Source organism: Macadamia integrifolia, chromosome 12 (genome assembly GCF_013358625.1).
Source record: "Macadamia integrifolia cultivar HAES 741 chromosome 12, SCU_Mint_v3, whole genome shotgun sequence".
In the NCBI taxonomy this organism is placed as follows: Eukaryota; Viridiplantae; Streptophyta; class Magnoliopsida; order Proteales; family Proteaceae; genus Macadamia; species Macadamia integrifolia.
This window is the reverse complement of record NC_056568.1, coordinates 6,748,758-6,766,087: the sequence shown is the minus strand read 5'-3', so window position 1 is coordinate 6,766,087 and position 17,330 is coordinate 6,748,758. Positions and strand designations below refer to the sequence as shown.

Sequence of the window (17,330 nt, the reverse complement as noted above, 5' to 3'; positions counted from 1 at the left end):
ACTGATTTGTATCTTCTGCAATACTGACAAATATCAACTGACATGTATCTAAACCCTAATCTCGAGACGAACCATGGTTTAAGTGCATGATATCAAAACGGGGATTGATCATCCTAGAACCAATATGCATTAACCTAGATCAGACGGTTTTCCTCAAAAATCTAAGGTTCTACCCTTGGTCTTTAATCTGTACCATTCCACCGATTCAAGATATACCAGGTATCAGAATGGGAAACCTCAAACCATGATACTAAACTATAAAGAAAAAAAATATTAATGGGCAAAAGAACACTCATTGGTAGTGCGCCCCATGTGAGAGTCAATGTGAAGACACACATGGACATCAGTGGGTGATAAGTTTACTGGGTTTTACAAGGGTGGGGGTATCATTTCACTGGCATTCATATCAAAACGTGTGATCAAAGACCGTCCATTTTCCCAAATATTAAATATATAAAATATAAAAAATGTATAGAAAAAGAAAGGAAAAGGCTAACCATATCGCATTGAATTTATGAAGAAAAGTGAAAAGATAAGATTACAATGGAATTGAACACCAACCACTAAATGAATGAAGGAACAATAACTATCTTTCCTTTTGATGATTTCTTCCCTTGTATATAATATATATATATATATATATATATTCTCTCTTTCTCAACAAATATTCTTCAAGGAATCAAATCGAATCAAATTAAATGGGTAAAATCTAAAATAATGGGGACCTAATGAACAGCTAAACGCCAGTCTTTCCAGCGTTGAACGAATTCCGTTAGCTTAGCCTGCTCTCTTTATTCCTGTGAGATCATTTACAAGCGCCAACCCTTCCTTTCCCTCCACAAGAAAGGAAAAATCTGGCTAAGAATCATCATGGGTGAGTGAGTGCTGTGTTGTGAGAATATTACATCAATTTCTTCACAATATTTTTTTCCTTTTTACAAAAATAAAAATCATAAATCAGAGATCTTCTTCTTCTAACTCTTTCCTTCCTACTTCATCCTCCTCCTCTTTGGCTTTCTAAATTTTATTTCTCAAAGAAGAAGGCACGTCTCTGATTGCTGCTTCGCCTGTTGCTTGGCTTGCTGCTGAGACCAGTACGCGTGGGCCGAGAGGACCCTGTCCAACAGCTCTTGGGGAACTGGTTCTCCCCTCCTTTGTTGAGGGGATATTCTTGCCGTGTGCACCAGTGTTTTCCATTTGTCCTGTGCAGCCCACCAACCCAGAAAGCCACCATGTGAGCATAATCAAAAGCTAAGTTCGCTCATCAACCAATATAACATATTATATTTCTTTTCATAACGAGATGATGATCCAAACACAACCTATGGACTCCTTTTCGCCTTTCGGCCTTTAAACACATTCAAAACTACTGGAATATTAAGATTCATTTCTTATTCTATTATGATATGATAATCACCATACGACATCATACGGTGTAAGGAGACTGTCTACCCAAAACTATTAATAAGTAAATAAAAAATCTGCAAAGGAATCTTTCCTTCTTATTTCCTCTTATTCAATAGGAAATTAACCAGGAAGCATGGAACTGTCGGCATTTAGACATCAACGTTGTTGAGACTCTGGTTGGTATAACCATTCTGCCTAGGAACTTTTCTTCCCCGGGACAGCTTTGCTAGACAAAGAGCTCAAGCAACCTAAGCACTTGTTTGGCAGGTGGGAAGCTAAAAAAATTCAGAACACCACTTGTTTGGCAAGTCAACGTCCATTTAGGTGGCTACAGCAAAGACCTCTGGTTAACAATAGGAAGGACCATAAACTGTTTCCTCAGCGGTTCGCTGGTTGCAACAGGATGAGTCAGAAACCGAGGATGATGATACCAGAAGGGGCCCTCCAGCCAAGGGTTATCGATAATCCAACTAGAAAAAACTTTCCTTTTTTCTTTTTTCTTTTTTTTCAATGCAGTTTTAGGGGAGATTTCGGAGCCAGAAAAATTTAGTACACAATTTGAGTAACTATGATGCACGGCTATTGGCATAAAACTGACATATCTTAATAAATTGCTTACCTTTAAGTCCACATAGGTTCGATGTTTTGCATTATCAAAAGCACGAAGCTTAACGTCACGCCACCTGCAGATTGAAGAGATGAGTAAACTCATTTACAATGCAGAGTTCCTCTAATTAAGACCCAAAGACTGGAAAAAGGGTACACTAGTTGACCAAGGGTGTGGGAATCATGACATACCTTCCAGTCCCGAGTTTCTCTACAGCTTGAACAAGTGCTTCCACTTCTGATACAGAAAAGGGCCTTCTGATCCGGCGCTGTGCAATTTCAGAATGCCTAGATTTCGGGTTGAATGGAACAACAGCCAATGCTTCAACACTCATAGCAGGAACAGGAACGAGTGCTCTGGAATCAGATGTGGTTTTGTCTGCAGACATGTCAGTGGGAGAGGGAACCGAATCATGGTCACTTTCAACACAGTTGCCTATGTTGGTCACTGGAGGATCTAGGGAGGCAACGGAAGCCCCTGGATCTAAAACTACACTGGTGGGGTACCTGGTAATGCATCAGAAGGTAAATAGAAAATTCAGTTGGGACTGAAGGTGTGAATCCCTTTGCTTCTGGTAGATAATGCCAATTATTTTCAATTCCGTGAAGAGAATTGATAATTCAAATCATGTTGTCCCGAAAATGGTCATGATTAAACATTCACTACAACAGGTGAGCCAAACAAAAACTGAAACATAGGCGCACTGGGGATGATTGTGGAAAAAAATGATTGTAAAGAGGGCCCAAAAAAAAAAAAAAGATTTTGAATGTAAAATCTAAGAATAAGAACCTACCTGGTTAGTTGTTGAGGTGTATCACTAGGAAGTCGAGGAGAAGGATCTTCAGAACACAAAGGTGGCGGAGCATTTGTAGGGTTAGGCTCCAATGTAAAACCCAAAGTGTCCACCTTGTCCTCATTACAGATCCCAGTTTGTAGCAGAGTTTTGTTGTCATCTCTAACCTTCTTCCCCTGAAGAAGCACACCAACACGTAGTCCACCTCCAAGAACAGCAGTGACAGCCTCCATAACTGTCCTCTACAGAACAAATCATAAGCACATAAACAACAATTAGAGAAGCAGCATCCCCATGACAGAAGTAGCAAAATATTTTTAGAAGGGGAAAAAATACAGCATACAGGTAGGTGAAGGACTGGGTAAAATGTGTGTATTTCACATGGCTGCAACTGCCTCATAGTAGCGTAACTGGACAATCTAAGGAGCATCCTAATGTCTGGCCACTAAACTGATGAGATCATGAGGTCTGTAACGAGTACCTCATGCAAACTTAGAAGACAAATTTCTGCGAACCCATCACTCACAAAGTGCAAATTGAATTTCATGACACAAATCACAACAATGAGAAGGACCTTAACTAGTTTTTCAGAAATACAACTTTTAGCTGCAGACACAGTCAGGGATCCCTTTTCCCTAACTTCACATTGGATCTTTTGTTCTATCCTAGGCACCAGGCAGTAAAATGATACATATACCATGACATAATAAGATAGAAGAACATCATCATACCTTAAGTGAACCAACAGATGCAGTTTCAGGAATCTCAATGAAGAGCTCTGGCACACGAAAGGACTTGATACGAAGCTTCACTGAAAAAAGGTGAGATAGTGCATATGAAAATCTCTTAGTCTCAGAACCCAATCAAGTAAAAGAAGTAAACAAAAATCAGTCTGTCAAAACACTGTCCTACCATGAGAATCCCTTGACCGGAAGGTTGCTTGTGGACCTGCAACAGAAGACGATGCCCCACTAGCTGCATAAAGAAACATGATACTTCAGCAAAGACTCCAATTAATCAGGAACCCTAAATACTAAGGATAGCATTTCAGCAGAAAAAAACAAAAAGATTGAGGAAGAAGTAGACCTCCGTGCACTGTTGCACCTGAAGCAATTGCATCTCTATGAATGCCCTTAATAGGTGAATTAGCAATGCCTTCACTACTAATCCCACCATCAGATGTTGACATGGACCTTCCATCAAACAGCTTTCTCTTTTTAAAAGGAGAATTCCGCTGCGATCTTTGGCGTGTAGAAGAGCTTTTCCTACTGCGGTGAACAGGTTTCGTTTCCTCATCTACAAAGAAAATCAGAATCTCAATTGTGGAGATGAAGAATTGAAGTACTCAGACAAGTGCGGGGTCAGCAAACCTAAGAACAAATCAGTTGCTTACCACTGTTCGAAAGTTCACCATCCTTCAGCTTTGGGGCCATTTTCCAATATTTGGAAGCCAGCAACTTCCTTATCCTGCGGTCTCCAATACGTGGTGGTGACCTGAAGCCCTTCAAAGCTACATTGCTAGGTTGAGTGCAACCAGAAGAGTTTTCGTCATCATCTCTACTAACTACCTTTACATCATCGTGACAACCAGAAAAAGAACCCCGAGGAACATGGTCTCTGCCCAAAGGTACCTCAACACTGCTGTCTGAACTGGCCAATGCTTGAGGTTTCCTATCCAATTCCATTGGACCTTCCGTACTGCATGTATCAGGGATAGTCCCATTAATCACGCTTCGGATCTTTCGTGCCTCAGTGTCTCCTGGCCTCTCAGTTTCAGCCTCATCATTGTCCTCACACTTGCCAAACCCTGATGAGCCTCTCTCTACTTTGTTAGGAAAGTTTCCAAAACTACTCTTGCCGTTGCCAACTACTAGCTCCTCAGCAGAACCAGACTTCTCTGAATGGTCAGGATATGTCATTACAGATGAGAGTCCTGAACCCCCAACACTCTGAACACGTGAGAATTCCTTTGAGATATTATTTTGTTTGTGGTCTTGTCGCTCATTGCAGCTTCCTTGATCGCAAGATTCTAATTTCAATTGATTCTCTTCATCCACTTGTTCCTGTTTAACAATGCCTTTAGCAACAGGATGCTGATCTTTCACAGTCAATGGATCACTTGGAGCAAGTGAATTGTCCCTTTCCCGTAATATCTTACCAGCTACAGTAGCCAATAAGTCAAATGCACACATCTGATTGTTCTCGACTTTCTTTCTAACACAACCTCTCCCCTAAAACATTGATAAAGAATCAGAAGTTTGAAATAATCCGTCATCAAACAGGCAAAAGTTGAAACACAACCAATCAAAAAACTGTAACATATATTTACCCTGGCTGATCTTGACGCTCGGGGCATGGCAGGCACTTGGTAGCCATTAAATCCATAGTCTAACCTCTTCTGCAACACCATGTCTAAGAGACTCTACCAACATGAACTCAGCAGCAAGCCATTTTCCTGTTTACAAATACAAAAATCCATGATAAATGCATAAGTTCTCAGTGCCAACGATTGAAACCCAGTCAGCAAAGAAAAAAGCTAGTGAGCTGTCCTCACCAGGTACCCAACTAAAAGCCACTTGAATACCAAAAATAACAGGATTCAAGTACATTCAATAACTACTAATAAACTGTGAAATTGCATGAATAAATCAGAAGGTATTGTTTTGAATTAACGACACAAACAGAGATCGCAAGATAAATCTCTTTCCAAAAGACAACATCTATAAAATGGGCATTCCTGATGGATGCATTTCCTTGAAAGGACCTAATATGTCCCTTGTGTGTGTCTGTGATTTTGTTACGAGAGAGGTGCAGGGGTAAAAAAACCTAGCACCGCATATAATTCCCATATGAAAGATCAATTAATCGTATACCAAAAAAAAAAAATTAATCGCTTTGATAAATTTATGGAAAATCTACCCATAGATTCCATTACACGGGAAACTACTGGAATGAACTTTTCATTAATACAATTTTCCCTTAATAAAACTAAGGTAGTTAAGGTTTTGCCACCTTTAATTGAACTTCACGAATTAACGACATTTACTCAATTTAAGTGGTTTCTAACGGATCTGTATGAACGGAAGAACAATGCTCCCTCGCAGGCGCGAGACAGAAAGAGACTAACAGAAATCAAAAGAATCAATTAAAGTTAAGCAAGGCGCCTATGTTACTGTAATCCATCAAAGACCCTCACGATTCACAAACACCAAACATCAAACTCAGCTCTAGAAGGTGGAGAGAGAAATTAAACAATTGAGACAGAATGATAAATTATACGAAATCCCATATAGAGAAAAAAAAAATTTTTGAGAAGATTTAAGCATCTTATATTTGAAGAACTTTAAGGTAGCTTTAGCTAATATCTGGGAAACAGATGAAGTCGAATTGAATCACAGAAATTTCGTCCCTAAATTTTCTGCAATTCAAAATAATAAAAGTACTAAATTTTACAAAAATAAAATTAAGTGAAACCGAAAAACCCCAAAATGAAGATACGGAAACTACACAATCAAACACAAATACGCAATCACCCATTTCTGAACAGAATTCTGTAAAATCAACAGTAAAGCAAATCTTAGGTACCAGACCCTCACAGCGAGATCAATCCAGATTAATTCAAACAATTATCGTCCAATTCAGAGAAATCGATCAGATCTCAACATATACGATGAACTCCAAACTTTTGCAACCTGAAGAATTCAGGACTGCCTAAAAACCATCCAGAACCTCAGATCAAACCCATTAGAAACTTAATTTCAAAAGAGTAAAAAAAAAATTAAGACAGACGTTTTGGTAAATCTCCACCCCCGCCGGGGAAGAAGGGGTAAGGGATTAAGAAGACACAAAAAAATGAGAAACAAATCCTTCAAAAAAAAAAAAAGACAAACTCATCTAAATGCTAAAACTGTGGAGAGAAAAAAAATTGAAACTTGCAAACCAGAGCGCAACAACAAAGCAGAATTCTATGGACGGACCTATCGAGTAACAATTTTCAGGTCGGGCTTGTCACGATTCTCGATCACGGAGAGACCTTCACGGCAACGATAAAATTCCGGCGAATTGCTTCAGAATTCCGGCAGGTAAGATCAGTAGAAGGGTTTAAAGAGATCACAGCAATTTTGAATTTGGCTTCATCTAAGCTTCTCTCTGCCTTTCATCCTTCCCTCTGTCTCTCTCTCTCTCTCTCTCTCTCTCTCTGAGAAAGCGCTGTTTCAGACGCTACCCTCTATCTTTCTCTCTCTTCTTCTTCCCTCACCAAAACCAAAAACCAAAAACCAAAACCCCCATGAAAACCACCACCTTTGCTTAAACCCCAGATCTTATACCTTTGACCCCTTTAACCGGAGAAACCGGTAATAACCCAGACTCCTCCCCTACAGCCAGTCACCAAAACCACCAAGACTGTTTCATCTTTTCGGTCGATCCACACACCCTCCTTATCGATTAGATGATTAACACGTGGCATCCTTTGGCTAAAGCTTTGGCTTCCGATAGTATCGGGTAATGGACATTAAATGTGCATTCCCTTCCTTTTTCTTTTCTATAAGTAGATACCATCTCCCCACATTGCGTTAATACATGGCATTGGCATCTCGTTATCTCATCTCTCATCATTTTCTTTTCTTTTCTTTTCTTTATTGGTCATTTTGGTCCCCCATAATTCAATTAATTTTTATTTTTTTCTCTAATTAACTATAATTACTTATCTAAAATACTGAAATTTCATTTGTGCTTCAGATTACACTTTTACATTTTTAAGTCTTAGACAATTACATTTTTAACAAAGAATGTTCTTGTTTATTAAAATATATTTTATTAAAGAAAAATCCAAAGTTTCTTCTCAATTTGACTATTTTATCCTTAAGTCGTTATGTGATATCACATTAAGCATGCTTTTCTGAACTATTAAGATATCATGATTTTATTAGAAGGTCAGTTTAGACTTTACACAACTTGGTTCAACCAAGATTTTTAGATTAGGCACTAATCTTTTCTTCTTTATTATTATTAATTTTTTTTTTATAGAGGAATTCTACAGGTAAGATGGCGGGAGATTATCTTGATTCGCCCAAGAGTGGACCAATCGCGGGGCGGTGGTTATCCAAGCTAGCTCATTTTATTTATATTTTAGTTAGTTAATAGTTGTATGTATTTCTCTATTATTATTATTCTTCCCATATGGTCCAAATTGGCGATGGATGAGCGGGGTTTATATGTAATATAATAAATTAGTATACAGGTCGTTTTCTCGAAGTGCATGCAGTGGACACTTTTCAGTTATTTACACATACATACATATCTATTTGTTAATCCATTAAATAGACCTACTTGCCACGTGGGGTTCAAGTCGGTGACCGGCCAGGGTGGAAAATCTGAAAAAAAAATCTTATTTCAAAATAGAGGACCCGATAGATGAGGGATAAATTGAAATTTTGAAAATCAAGAAAGAGAGAATCTGTAGGAGGAGAGATGTGACGGCAAATAGAGAGCATCGCTTTCGGAAAAGTTGACGGTGTTGGTCGGAGAAGGATGGGGTGGACTGGTGGAGACAGGGATGAGCCAAGAGATACAACGGGCGTTAGTTTCGGGGGATAAGGGTAAGGTGAATCTTGTGGTGGGAGTGATGGGACCGTCCGGGTTTATTTGAGGTTTATGTGGGTTTTTGGATACTTGGATTGTGGGTACAAGACGCCACGACGTTTACGGTTAACGGTTATCCCGTTAAAAAATGAGAAGTGTGTTGTGCGTGTTGTTTAGACACTTGACACCTGTCTATCCTCAATCGTCTCGTACGACAACAACGGACTGCCAAGAGCCGATCTGCATAGGTATGCTGCACGTATGTTACTTACACGTGTCGATTCTAAGACCCCACTCACTAGAAAACTTCTCTGATTTATCGCCGTTTCTTCAGTTACCTCGTCTCCTGAGAGAAGGTGGAGGGGTGAGACCCCTTAAGGCTGAGGGTAGCAATTTGTGGGTGAGTGGGGCTTCCCATACATGTCACCACCATTGCTGGTGGAAGATGGAAGATGACATACTATTCTGCCATCACTTGTCATGTGGTGGCCATCAGCCATATGGTCATGCATCTTATAAAAGACCCCATAAACTCTATAGATATGAATCGGATCGGGTATGTATTCCAAAATCAATATTGATCGGACGTTTATATTCCTAAGATTTGGGCATATTACATCATACTTTCTTGTATTTTTGAGAAAATGTAAGTGGCTAAAAATCCGACCTGCCGGATTCGGACCAGCGACCTAAGGATTAACTGTTTAACCATCTACAGTCCTCCGCTCTACCAACTGAGCTAAGGTCGGATGGATACATATTAGAAGCCACTGTTGATTACCTTCTTTGTATAAATAATCTCTCCTCCCTTATGTATTTTTTGGTAATACTTCCCTTTACATTAAAAAAAAAAATTCAATAAATAAATAAAGATGCTTGGAAAAGTTTAGGGGTGTCAATCGGTCAAGCGTGGCGGGTCTACATGACCTACTTATTTAAATAATGGGTTGGTGTCGTGTCAAGCTTGATCGGATTTCGAACTTGAATCGGGCTAATCAAGCCTAAAACGGGGTAATGTGCCAATAAAACCTTAAACGATTTTTATTTTTCTTAAATTTAAGATACTTTGATTTATTTTGTTAAATCGTCAACAATTTTGAAAACATATTACACTTCATTACAGTCAATAATTGATAAAAATATCAATATATACCCTATTCTATCCTCAAAAAAAATCAATATATCTATATAAAGAGTCGGGCCAAACGTGTTGGTCTTAGTCGAGCTTGTAAACAGGCTAGGCTGATCAAGAGGCCATCAAGCTTACCCCTTGCACTGAGTACTACATATTTATAAGCGGGTCAGGCTTGGGCCCGACACGTTTATTAATCGGATCGATCCAAAGCAGGCCACAAATGTGTCGGGCTCAGTCGGACCTACCGGTGTGGCTTGAAATTGACACCCCTATGGAAAACAATCAATTTGATTTTTTTTTTTTTTTTTTAATGATCCTTTCCTTTTCTCCAAAATAAAAAAAGATTTTGATGTTTTAGTATCGAAATGGGTATTGGTCAATTCCTAAATTCAGTACCATATCAGGTACATATATAGTATGTAATGGATGTATCATACATTTTCCCCCTCAAATATATACAAATTGTACTATATTTTGACTATTTTCCCCCCTTTGTATCGTACCATCATCCGGTATTGATCAAGTATTGGTATCGGTGTCGATTGATACTGATTCCTAACATCCTAATGTTGAATGGGATTGAAGAGGAGTCTACCAGTTGGTTCCGACTCCTCTTCTGAGCAGTGATTGCCCATGTCAACCTATAGCTATCTGGGCAATTGATACATGTCCAAGAGATGATCAAATAATTGTGTTTCTATCGACTAGAACATAAGCATCACGCCAAGAGCTGTTGAACTACTGCTTAGACACGTGTTGATTACCCAAATATCTAAAGAAAAGACTTGAACGATCACTGCTTAAGAGAGGATCCCAATCCCAAGTTCCCAACCAGTTGGGTCTCGGCCCGATTTTGGTCAAGCCACAATCAGCCTTGTGCATGTGAAGTGTATGTGAAGGCCAAGACCACGATTGATAAATAAGAAATTGGTCTACAATGTCCAAAAGTGTGACCAACTGGTAACTAGTGAGTCAGTCATCAGTCTGTTACGTGATTTATTAGTGTTCAACCCTCATTGATGTTCTCTGTTGTCACCACTGTTCTCACCGGGATGGGAACAATTGGCTTGCTTGTGGAATAAGCATACCAAATACAAAATAGATTTTTTTTTTGGATAAGTACCAAATACAAAATATATACGAGGTTGACATTTTCGAGGACAAAATAACCTGAAAATGTTGAAAAAGTAATTAGAAGTCAATACATTCAGAATTATCACTTTCATATCAAGTTGCTCACGTTATTTTAAATATTTCACTTCCAACCCCTCAAATTAAAAGATTCTATCAACTGTGACTAAGGGTTAAAAGGAGTTGTTAAGTGACTGTTCTTTTTTTGTTAATTCCCAAAATCCCCCCATCCCTTCCGAAGCTCTTCTCCTCTCTTCACCGCCTTCCTTCAATCACCTCCTTAACCACTCCTCTTTGATCACTCCCTTGTCATGCTTCTGCAAATCTTATCTGTTTCTACTATTCTTCCATCTTTATCTTTCATCCAAAGTAATCCAATTGAACAGTCATGACCATCTTTCTTCTTCCACATCTACAACCATTACTAGCACTCCACCACCCAGACTTGTTGATGCTTCCCTCACCATCTCCACCAAATCCGATACCAACCCATCTAACAGATGCGCCCCTCGATCCCTCCAAAAACGAACAACAACAGCTTTCGATTTCTCTAGTACCAAGAGATCATCAAAAGATAGGCACACGAAGGTCGATGGAAGGGGCCGCTGCATCCATATGCCGGCAACTTGTGTGGGTAGGGTTTTCCAATTGATGGTGATGAGGCAAGATATGTCACATTCCTCAGCACGGCTGAAGCATATACGCAAACCTGAAAAAGGACTGAGTCGCTACTTCGGCCTCCATCAGGCCGTGCTATCACCTCGGCCTCCATTAAGCCGCGCTCCTTCTCGGATCCATCAGGCCACGCTCCACCTCGGCTTCCATTAGGCCGTGCTCCTACCTCGGCCTCCATCAGGCTGCGTTCCTACTCGGATCCATCAGGCCGCGCTCCTTCTCGGATCCATCAGGCCGCGCTCCACCTCGTCTTCCATCAGGTCGCGCTACTACCTCGGCCTCCATCAGGCCGCGTTCCTACTCGGATCCATCAAGCCGCGCTCCACCTCTGCTTCCATCAGGTCGTGCTACTACCTTGGCCTCAATCATGCCGTGCTGTTACCTCGGCATCTATCAGGCCGCACTCCACCTCGGCTTCCATCAGGCCGTGCTACTGCCTTGGCATCTATCAAGCCACGTTGTTACCTCGGCCTCCATCAGGCCGTGCTACTGCCTCGACATCTATCATGCCGTGCTACTTCCTCGGTCTCCATCATGCCGTGCTCCAACTCGGCATCCATCAAGTCGCACTGTTACCTCGGCATCCATCGGGACGTGCTGTTACCTCGGCCTCCATCTGGCCGAGCTGCCACCTCGGCCCGACGTCAACAACAAGGATTCTAGAAACGTGTTTTCGTCCACCCCTACAGTTAAGGAACGTAATTCCTATTCCGGAGGACAAGACTCTATCCACTACACGTCATCATGAGGTCACACGGTTGGTCTTTCCTAGTTAAGAGGGGAATATTCCTGGAATATTCTCAGAATCACAGAGCCACTCCCCTTGAGGACTCCACGCCTAAATAGGACTCTTCACAATCGTCTCCCACTTGCCCTCCATCAGCATCCTATAAATACCAAGGTAAGCCTCAATCACAAAGGGGCGATTACTCACTTCTCATACTGTAAAAGCTCTCTTGAGCATCTGTTGTGGAAATGTCTAACTTAGGCATCGAAGAGTCCTCCGTCGGGTCAGCCCAGCTCTCCTTGTCATCTCTTCTGTGCAGGTCTGCCAAAGCATCAGGAACTGCAAGAGAGATAGTCCGATCAAATTTTTCCGCATCAGATGGGATTCTCGGTGATAGGATATAGTGATATGATGGGCCATCGAAACCACCACCACCACCACTGACGCCAACACGCATGCGGGAACGATTGTACAAGAGCAGCGAGGAACAACCTAACTCTTGCGACAATTCGTGTGGGGACTCTAGGGAATATTCGGACGCTGAATCGTCTTCGACTTCGTTTACATCGACCTCATCAATGGTTTTGCAGGACTAGAAGGGGAAAAGTGACAATATCGGCAGAAGGGAACGGAAAAGATTTCATGGACATTGGAGGACTGCTTTGAGATTGAGGGTTAAGGTTTCAGTGGAAGAAGAATCTATCGCATTGCTTCACAGGTTGGGGTTTCGGTGGAGCTCTTGTCTGACTCCATTGCATCAGAACCTACAATTTTTTTTTTTTATTATTTTTTTGCAAATCACTTCAGGATGTCCCATTGAAAGCAAATTTCAATGATGGAAGGTCGAGTTCTTTGTGCCTTTGTGAGCGGTGCTACTAATGCTGATGGTTTCTTAACATAATTTATGGTTTTCTTTGTTTCCTTGGTCTCTGCTCTCTTGGTCTTCGCTATTCGAGTCAAACTGTAAAATTTTGAATCCAATGGAACCATGGCGTCATCATGATGGGTTAAATTAACTCCACTTTAATTTGTAGTCAAGTGTATCTCTGTCGTTCTTCTTCAGCATAGGCCTTCATTCTTCCGAAGAAGTGGTCAGAGATTCTAGAGGATTTGGTGGTTTTGATCGGCTCTACCCTTGCTACAACTCTCTCCATCACTAGACCACCTTCCCATTTCCTACCCTTTCAGCCCCACCTTCCAAATCTGCTCCTCATTCCTTAGTGGCGCAGTAGCCCTTGCCCACCATTCCCAGCACTACGATGAAGGTGATGCCCCATCAGAGATTCTTCGTCGGCTGGGAGATGTTAAGGTTTCATCATCAACAACAATGGCATATCAGATTGGTGAAGCTTTGCTGGGTGTTCGAAATGTCGATTAAAGGGATGGGGGTATTTCGGGAATTAAAAAAAAAAGGAAGCAATAACTTAACAGCTCCTTTTAACCTTTGGTCACAGTTGATAGAATCTTCTGATATAGGGGGAGCTGAGTGAAATATTTAAAAAAATGTAGGAGAACTTGATATTTAACTATAGTTCAGGGGAAGGGAGTGATAATTCCTCAAAAAACTATAAAAGATGTGGATAAAAGAATATTGTTCGACAACATCCTCTTATGTCTTATGCCTCTCACATGGGGTAGTGAAATGATCATCTCATCTCTCTCTTTGGATGCTCATATGTGTGTTTTCAACAGTTGTGCCACCTACCCTAATAGCAATTTATTTTTAAAAAACTATATATACATTGGTTTAGGTTGATTTAGGTGGGTTGGATCTAGGTTGATTTAGGTTCGTTCTATTTTTGATCGAGTCATGTTGATTTCAAGTCATTACCGTGAACAACTAGTTTCAATCTTTTTAGTCGAGCCATGTTGATATGACCTAACAATATATTAAACAATTAGTCCGGCTTCAATCTTTTTAGTCGGGCTTGAATGCTTGATCAATTTTATCAATGTTGTACGTTTTTGATACCCTTAGAAAGAATCAAAGTATGGGAAGATCTTCACTTTTTCTTTTTTTGGTATAAGATCTTCACTCTAATAAGGGCAGAAGTTCCCAAAAATATAAATAAATAAATAAATAAAATAAAATAAAAATCTTATTGTAATCAAAGTGATAAACTAAGAAATCGTAATCTTACTTTTTTACCTTTTTAAGATAACACATTTTTATTTTAATGAGGTTAAATTATGTTATTTCATATCAATGGTTAAATACTATATTAAATAAATGATTTTTTTTTGAAATTATTTTTTATCTTTACATTAAATAATAAATTAAATATTTTTCTGAATAAAAATAAAAGGCAACTAATAGAAAATTACAACCTCCTAATATGACTTTGATGATAACAAGTTGCGCTCATAAATAAGAAGGGAAATAACAAATATATAAAAATCATTAAAAATGGGGAGATGCCGTAATCTGAAAACTTTGGACTAGCTTTAAAGTTTTAACTACCTCCCCTATGGTTTGGTACTGAAACCTGATTACCTGAGCTTCAAGTTGCGCGTGAGACACTCCACCTCAGGGCGAGTGGTGATAGATTGATAGTGTTATAATAGGTCATAGGGCTCTATCCAAAATAACAATAGTAGGGCATAGGGGAGAAGTGGGGGCCATCAAATCTGAGACCATACAGTCCATAATTCCAAAACAATGGATTACAATTTGAACGGTGCAGATTGAGTCAGTCAACAGTTGTGAAAGATGATGATAAGATCTGGATAATATTTGGGCTGGGAAGGAAATATGGTTCACTAAATAAGTATCTAAAACTTTTGGCTATTCCGAATATTCTGTATATATCCATCTTGGGTTTTCTTAAGGGTGGAAGGTGGGACCGGGGGAGAAAGAATTTGGGAACGGTCATGTAGGACAGGGGAGAAAGAACTTGGAGTTTATTGAACAGAAAAGAAGATGCGAGGGCCGGGGAGGGATCTGACTCCTCTCCAATCGTTCGATTAATTTTTAATGATTCATCTAAGGGTTAGGAGGATTTGATTATGCATCACAATACCTGTTAATCCTTAAAAATGCGTGTTCAAACACTCACAATCATTGAATAAATAAATAAAAGATCGTTGATGTTTGAAAGGATCTTTTTCCCTGGTAATAGAAGGAATCGGGGAACGAAAATTCATGTATTATATGTATGTATGTATATGTTATGTCGTTAAAGTCACTGATGTAACACGTGATGGCTAAGGGTTAGCTTCTTTGCTTCGCATCTTGCAAGGTAGCTGGCCACGTGCGTGAAAGAGAGAACAGAGAGATGACGTGTGGTTGGATACATATGTAGAGAGAGAGAAATGTGATGTGGGTGTGGATAAATCGGAGAAAGCGCAAAGAAATAGTGAAAGATGGAAACGTGTGGATGTGTAGGCTGTGGGGCCACGAGACTGGGTGAGTTAGAGAAGAGAGAGAAAGGAGGGCAGTTTCTAGTTACGGCTGAAATTCGTTCTCCCACTCCAAGTCCCAAAAGAAGAAGAAAAAGGACAAAGGAACAGAAGCCGTTATCTCATTGGTCCAGAGTTTATCTGCTATCCTTCATTAGTATATACATTTTTTCTAATTAAAAACATTATTTCTCTTTTTTTTTAGTTTTAAGGCCCAGTACTGAGTCTACTAACCCTAAGACTTTCTTTGATTGCTAACTACTGGGACTTGGGAGGCTAAAGAGAGAGTGGTGGGAGGTTGGAGAGAGATTAAAGCTTACGAAACTCTGAGTTTTCTTGACGTAAAAGCAACAGTCTTTATTTCAGGTCATGACCAAGTTTTTTAACACAAAAGAGGAGAAGGAAAGTTTTATAACTCAATCTCTTCCTCTTCCTCTTCCTCTTCCTTCACAGCATAACTCTCTTGCAGGCTTGGGAGTTGGAAGTGTCGATGGTTTTATAAAAATTGGAATCGGTCTCTGAGTCAGGTCCAGCTCATTCTAATTGAAATCGGCTGAAATCAGTATAGAAGTTGCGGCATTAGAAAGAATCAGAATCAATCGAGATCAATTTCAACTCGATACGAAGATCTAATTCCAATTATTAAATCCTAAATTATTTGAATGAGTTGAATTGACTACTGAGAGACCTTGAAGGAGATCAAAAGTCAGGAATGAAAGAGGAATTAGGGTGTTGGGGACCTGAATTAGACTAGATGATCTAATTTTTGTGAGACCCTTGTTTAGATTCCTGATTTCAGCATTCATCTTATTGGATCTGTCTTGGTATCTGATATCATCTATGGTTCCCTTTCCTCCTACTACTTGTGAGCATAAGCTTGGGATTTGGGAATGCGTGATAGCTTAAATAAAGAAAGGGACAAATTAATTTATATAAACACAATCTACCATTCAATCTCGCCCATATATGTAATGTTGTGCTTCCCCTCCTTTTTATGTGAAACTGCTCTTTTTGGTGATGTCCCACCGAGATCTGATCATCCATCTCTCTAGTTGTTAAATAATTAACAGAAATGAGAAATCAGCCTTTTATCCTCAAATTATCCTCCAAAAAATAAATACAAAAATTCAATCCACATGCCTATCCTTTGATTTACCATAACTTCTTTTGTCGGTATTCTAATATCCGAGGATATAATAAGGGTTTTAGGGAAGATTCTCTTTCTTCTTAATTTAAATAATAATTGACTAAATTTATTATTATTTTGAAAATATTTAATTAAGATCCAAAGAAGAAGCAGACTATTATTAAGAGGATTTACATAAGTGTGTAACTTATTGTTACCAAAGTAATGTATTCTCAAATTAAATATCAAAATATATATATATATATATATATTCTCAAATTGTAATTTTTCTTTTAATTATCTTTTGTTTTATTCTAAAAAATTAGTTAATGTCTTATCTAATGCAAGAGATGAAGAAGAGTTTTCATTTTTATGGATAAGATAAAAAGGGTGAGGAACATTGTTTGTGTAGTATTTCCCACACACATACAACCCCTGTATTCAAGAGGAGTAGAGGTGTCTTATTGCTGTCCTCTGAAAAATAGAATGTGTGTTAACATGGGAACACTAGATGGACAACACTACTTCTCGCAAATACAAATGAGTTTTCAAAAATTAAAAAGTTACTTTATATAATATTTATGTGAAATAATTGATATATCATCATTGAAAAAAAAAAACATATAATGTTAAAATGATATTAAAAAAAAAGGGGGGGGGTAAAGTTACAACTTCGTTGTTCATCACTTAGGTTATGACAAGATTTTTCTTTACATAAATTATCAAAATTTATGGGAGAGGGCTTCC

General features: G+C 39.3%; 1 protein-coding gene and 1 non-coding gene across 2 annotated transcripts; both read right to left on the bottom strand.

Annotated features, from left to right (window-relative positions):
* Positions 1-772: 772 nt before the first annotated feature.
* On the bottom strand, positions 773-7,089 carry LOC122058384 (telomere repeat-binding protein 5-like). Its single transcript, XM_042621055.1, has 10 exons — positions 6,785-7,089; positions 5,137-5,262; positions 4,201-5,038; positions 3,894-4,103; positions 3,720-3,782; positions 3,539-3,618; positions 2,808-3,049; positions 2,206-2,520; positions 2,027-2,090; positions 773-1,202 (listed from the first exon to the last, which is right to left on the bottom strand). Exons 2-10 carry the CDS (start codon positions 5,215-5,217, stop codon positions 1,032-1,034), a joined length of 2,064 nt encoding a protein of 687 aa, XP_042476989.1. The 5' UTR covers positions 5,218-5,262; positions 6,785-7,089; the 3' UTR covers positions 773-1,031.
* Positions 7,090-9,051: 1,962 nt separating this feature from the next.
* On the bottom strand, positions 9,052-9,139 carry TRNAY-GUA. Its single transcript is given in 2 exon segments — positions 9,052-9,087; positions 9,103-9,139. It is a non-coding gene; the product is annotated as a tRNA-Tyr (tRNA).
* Positions 9,140-17,330: the final 8,191 nt, after the last annotated feature.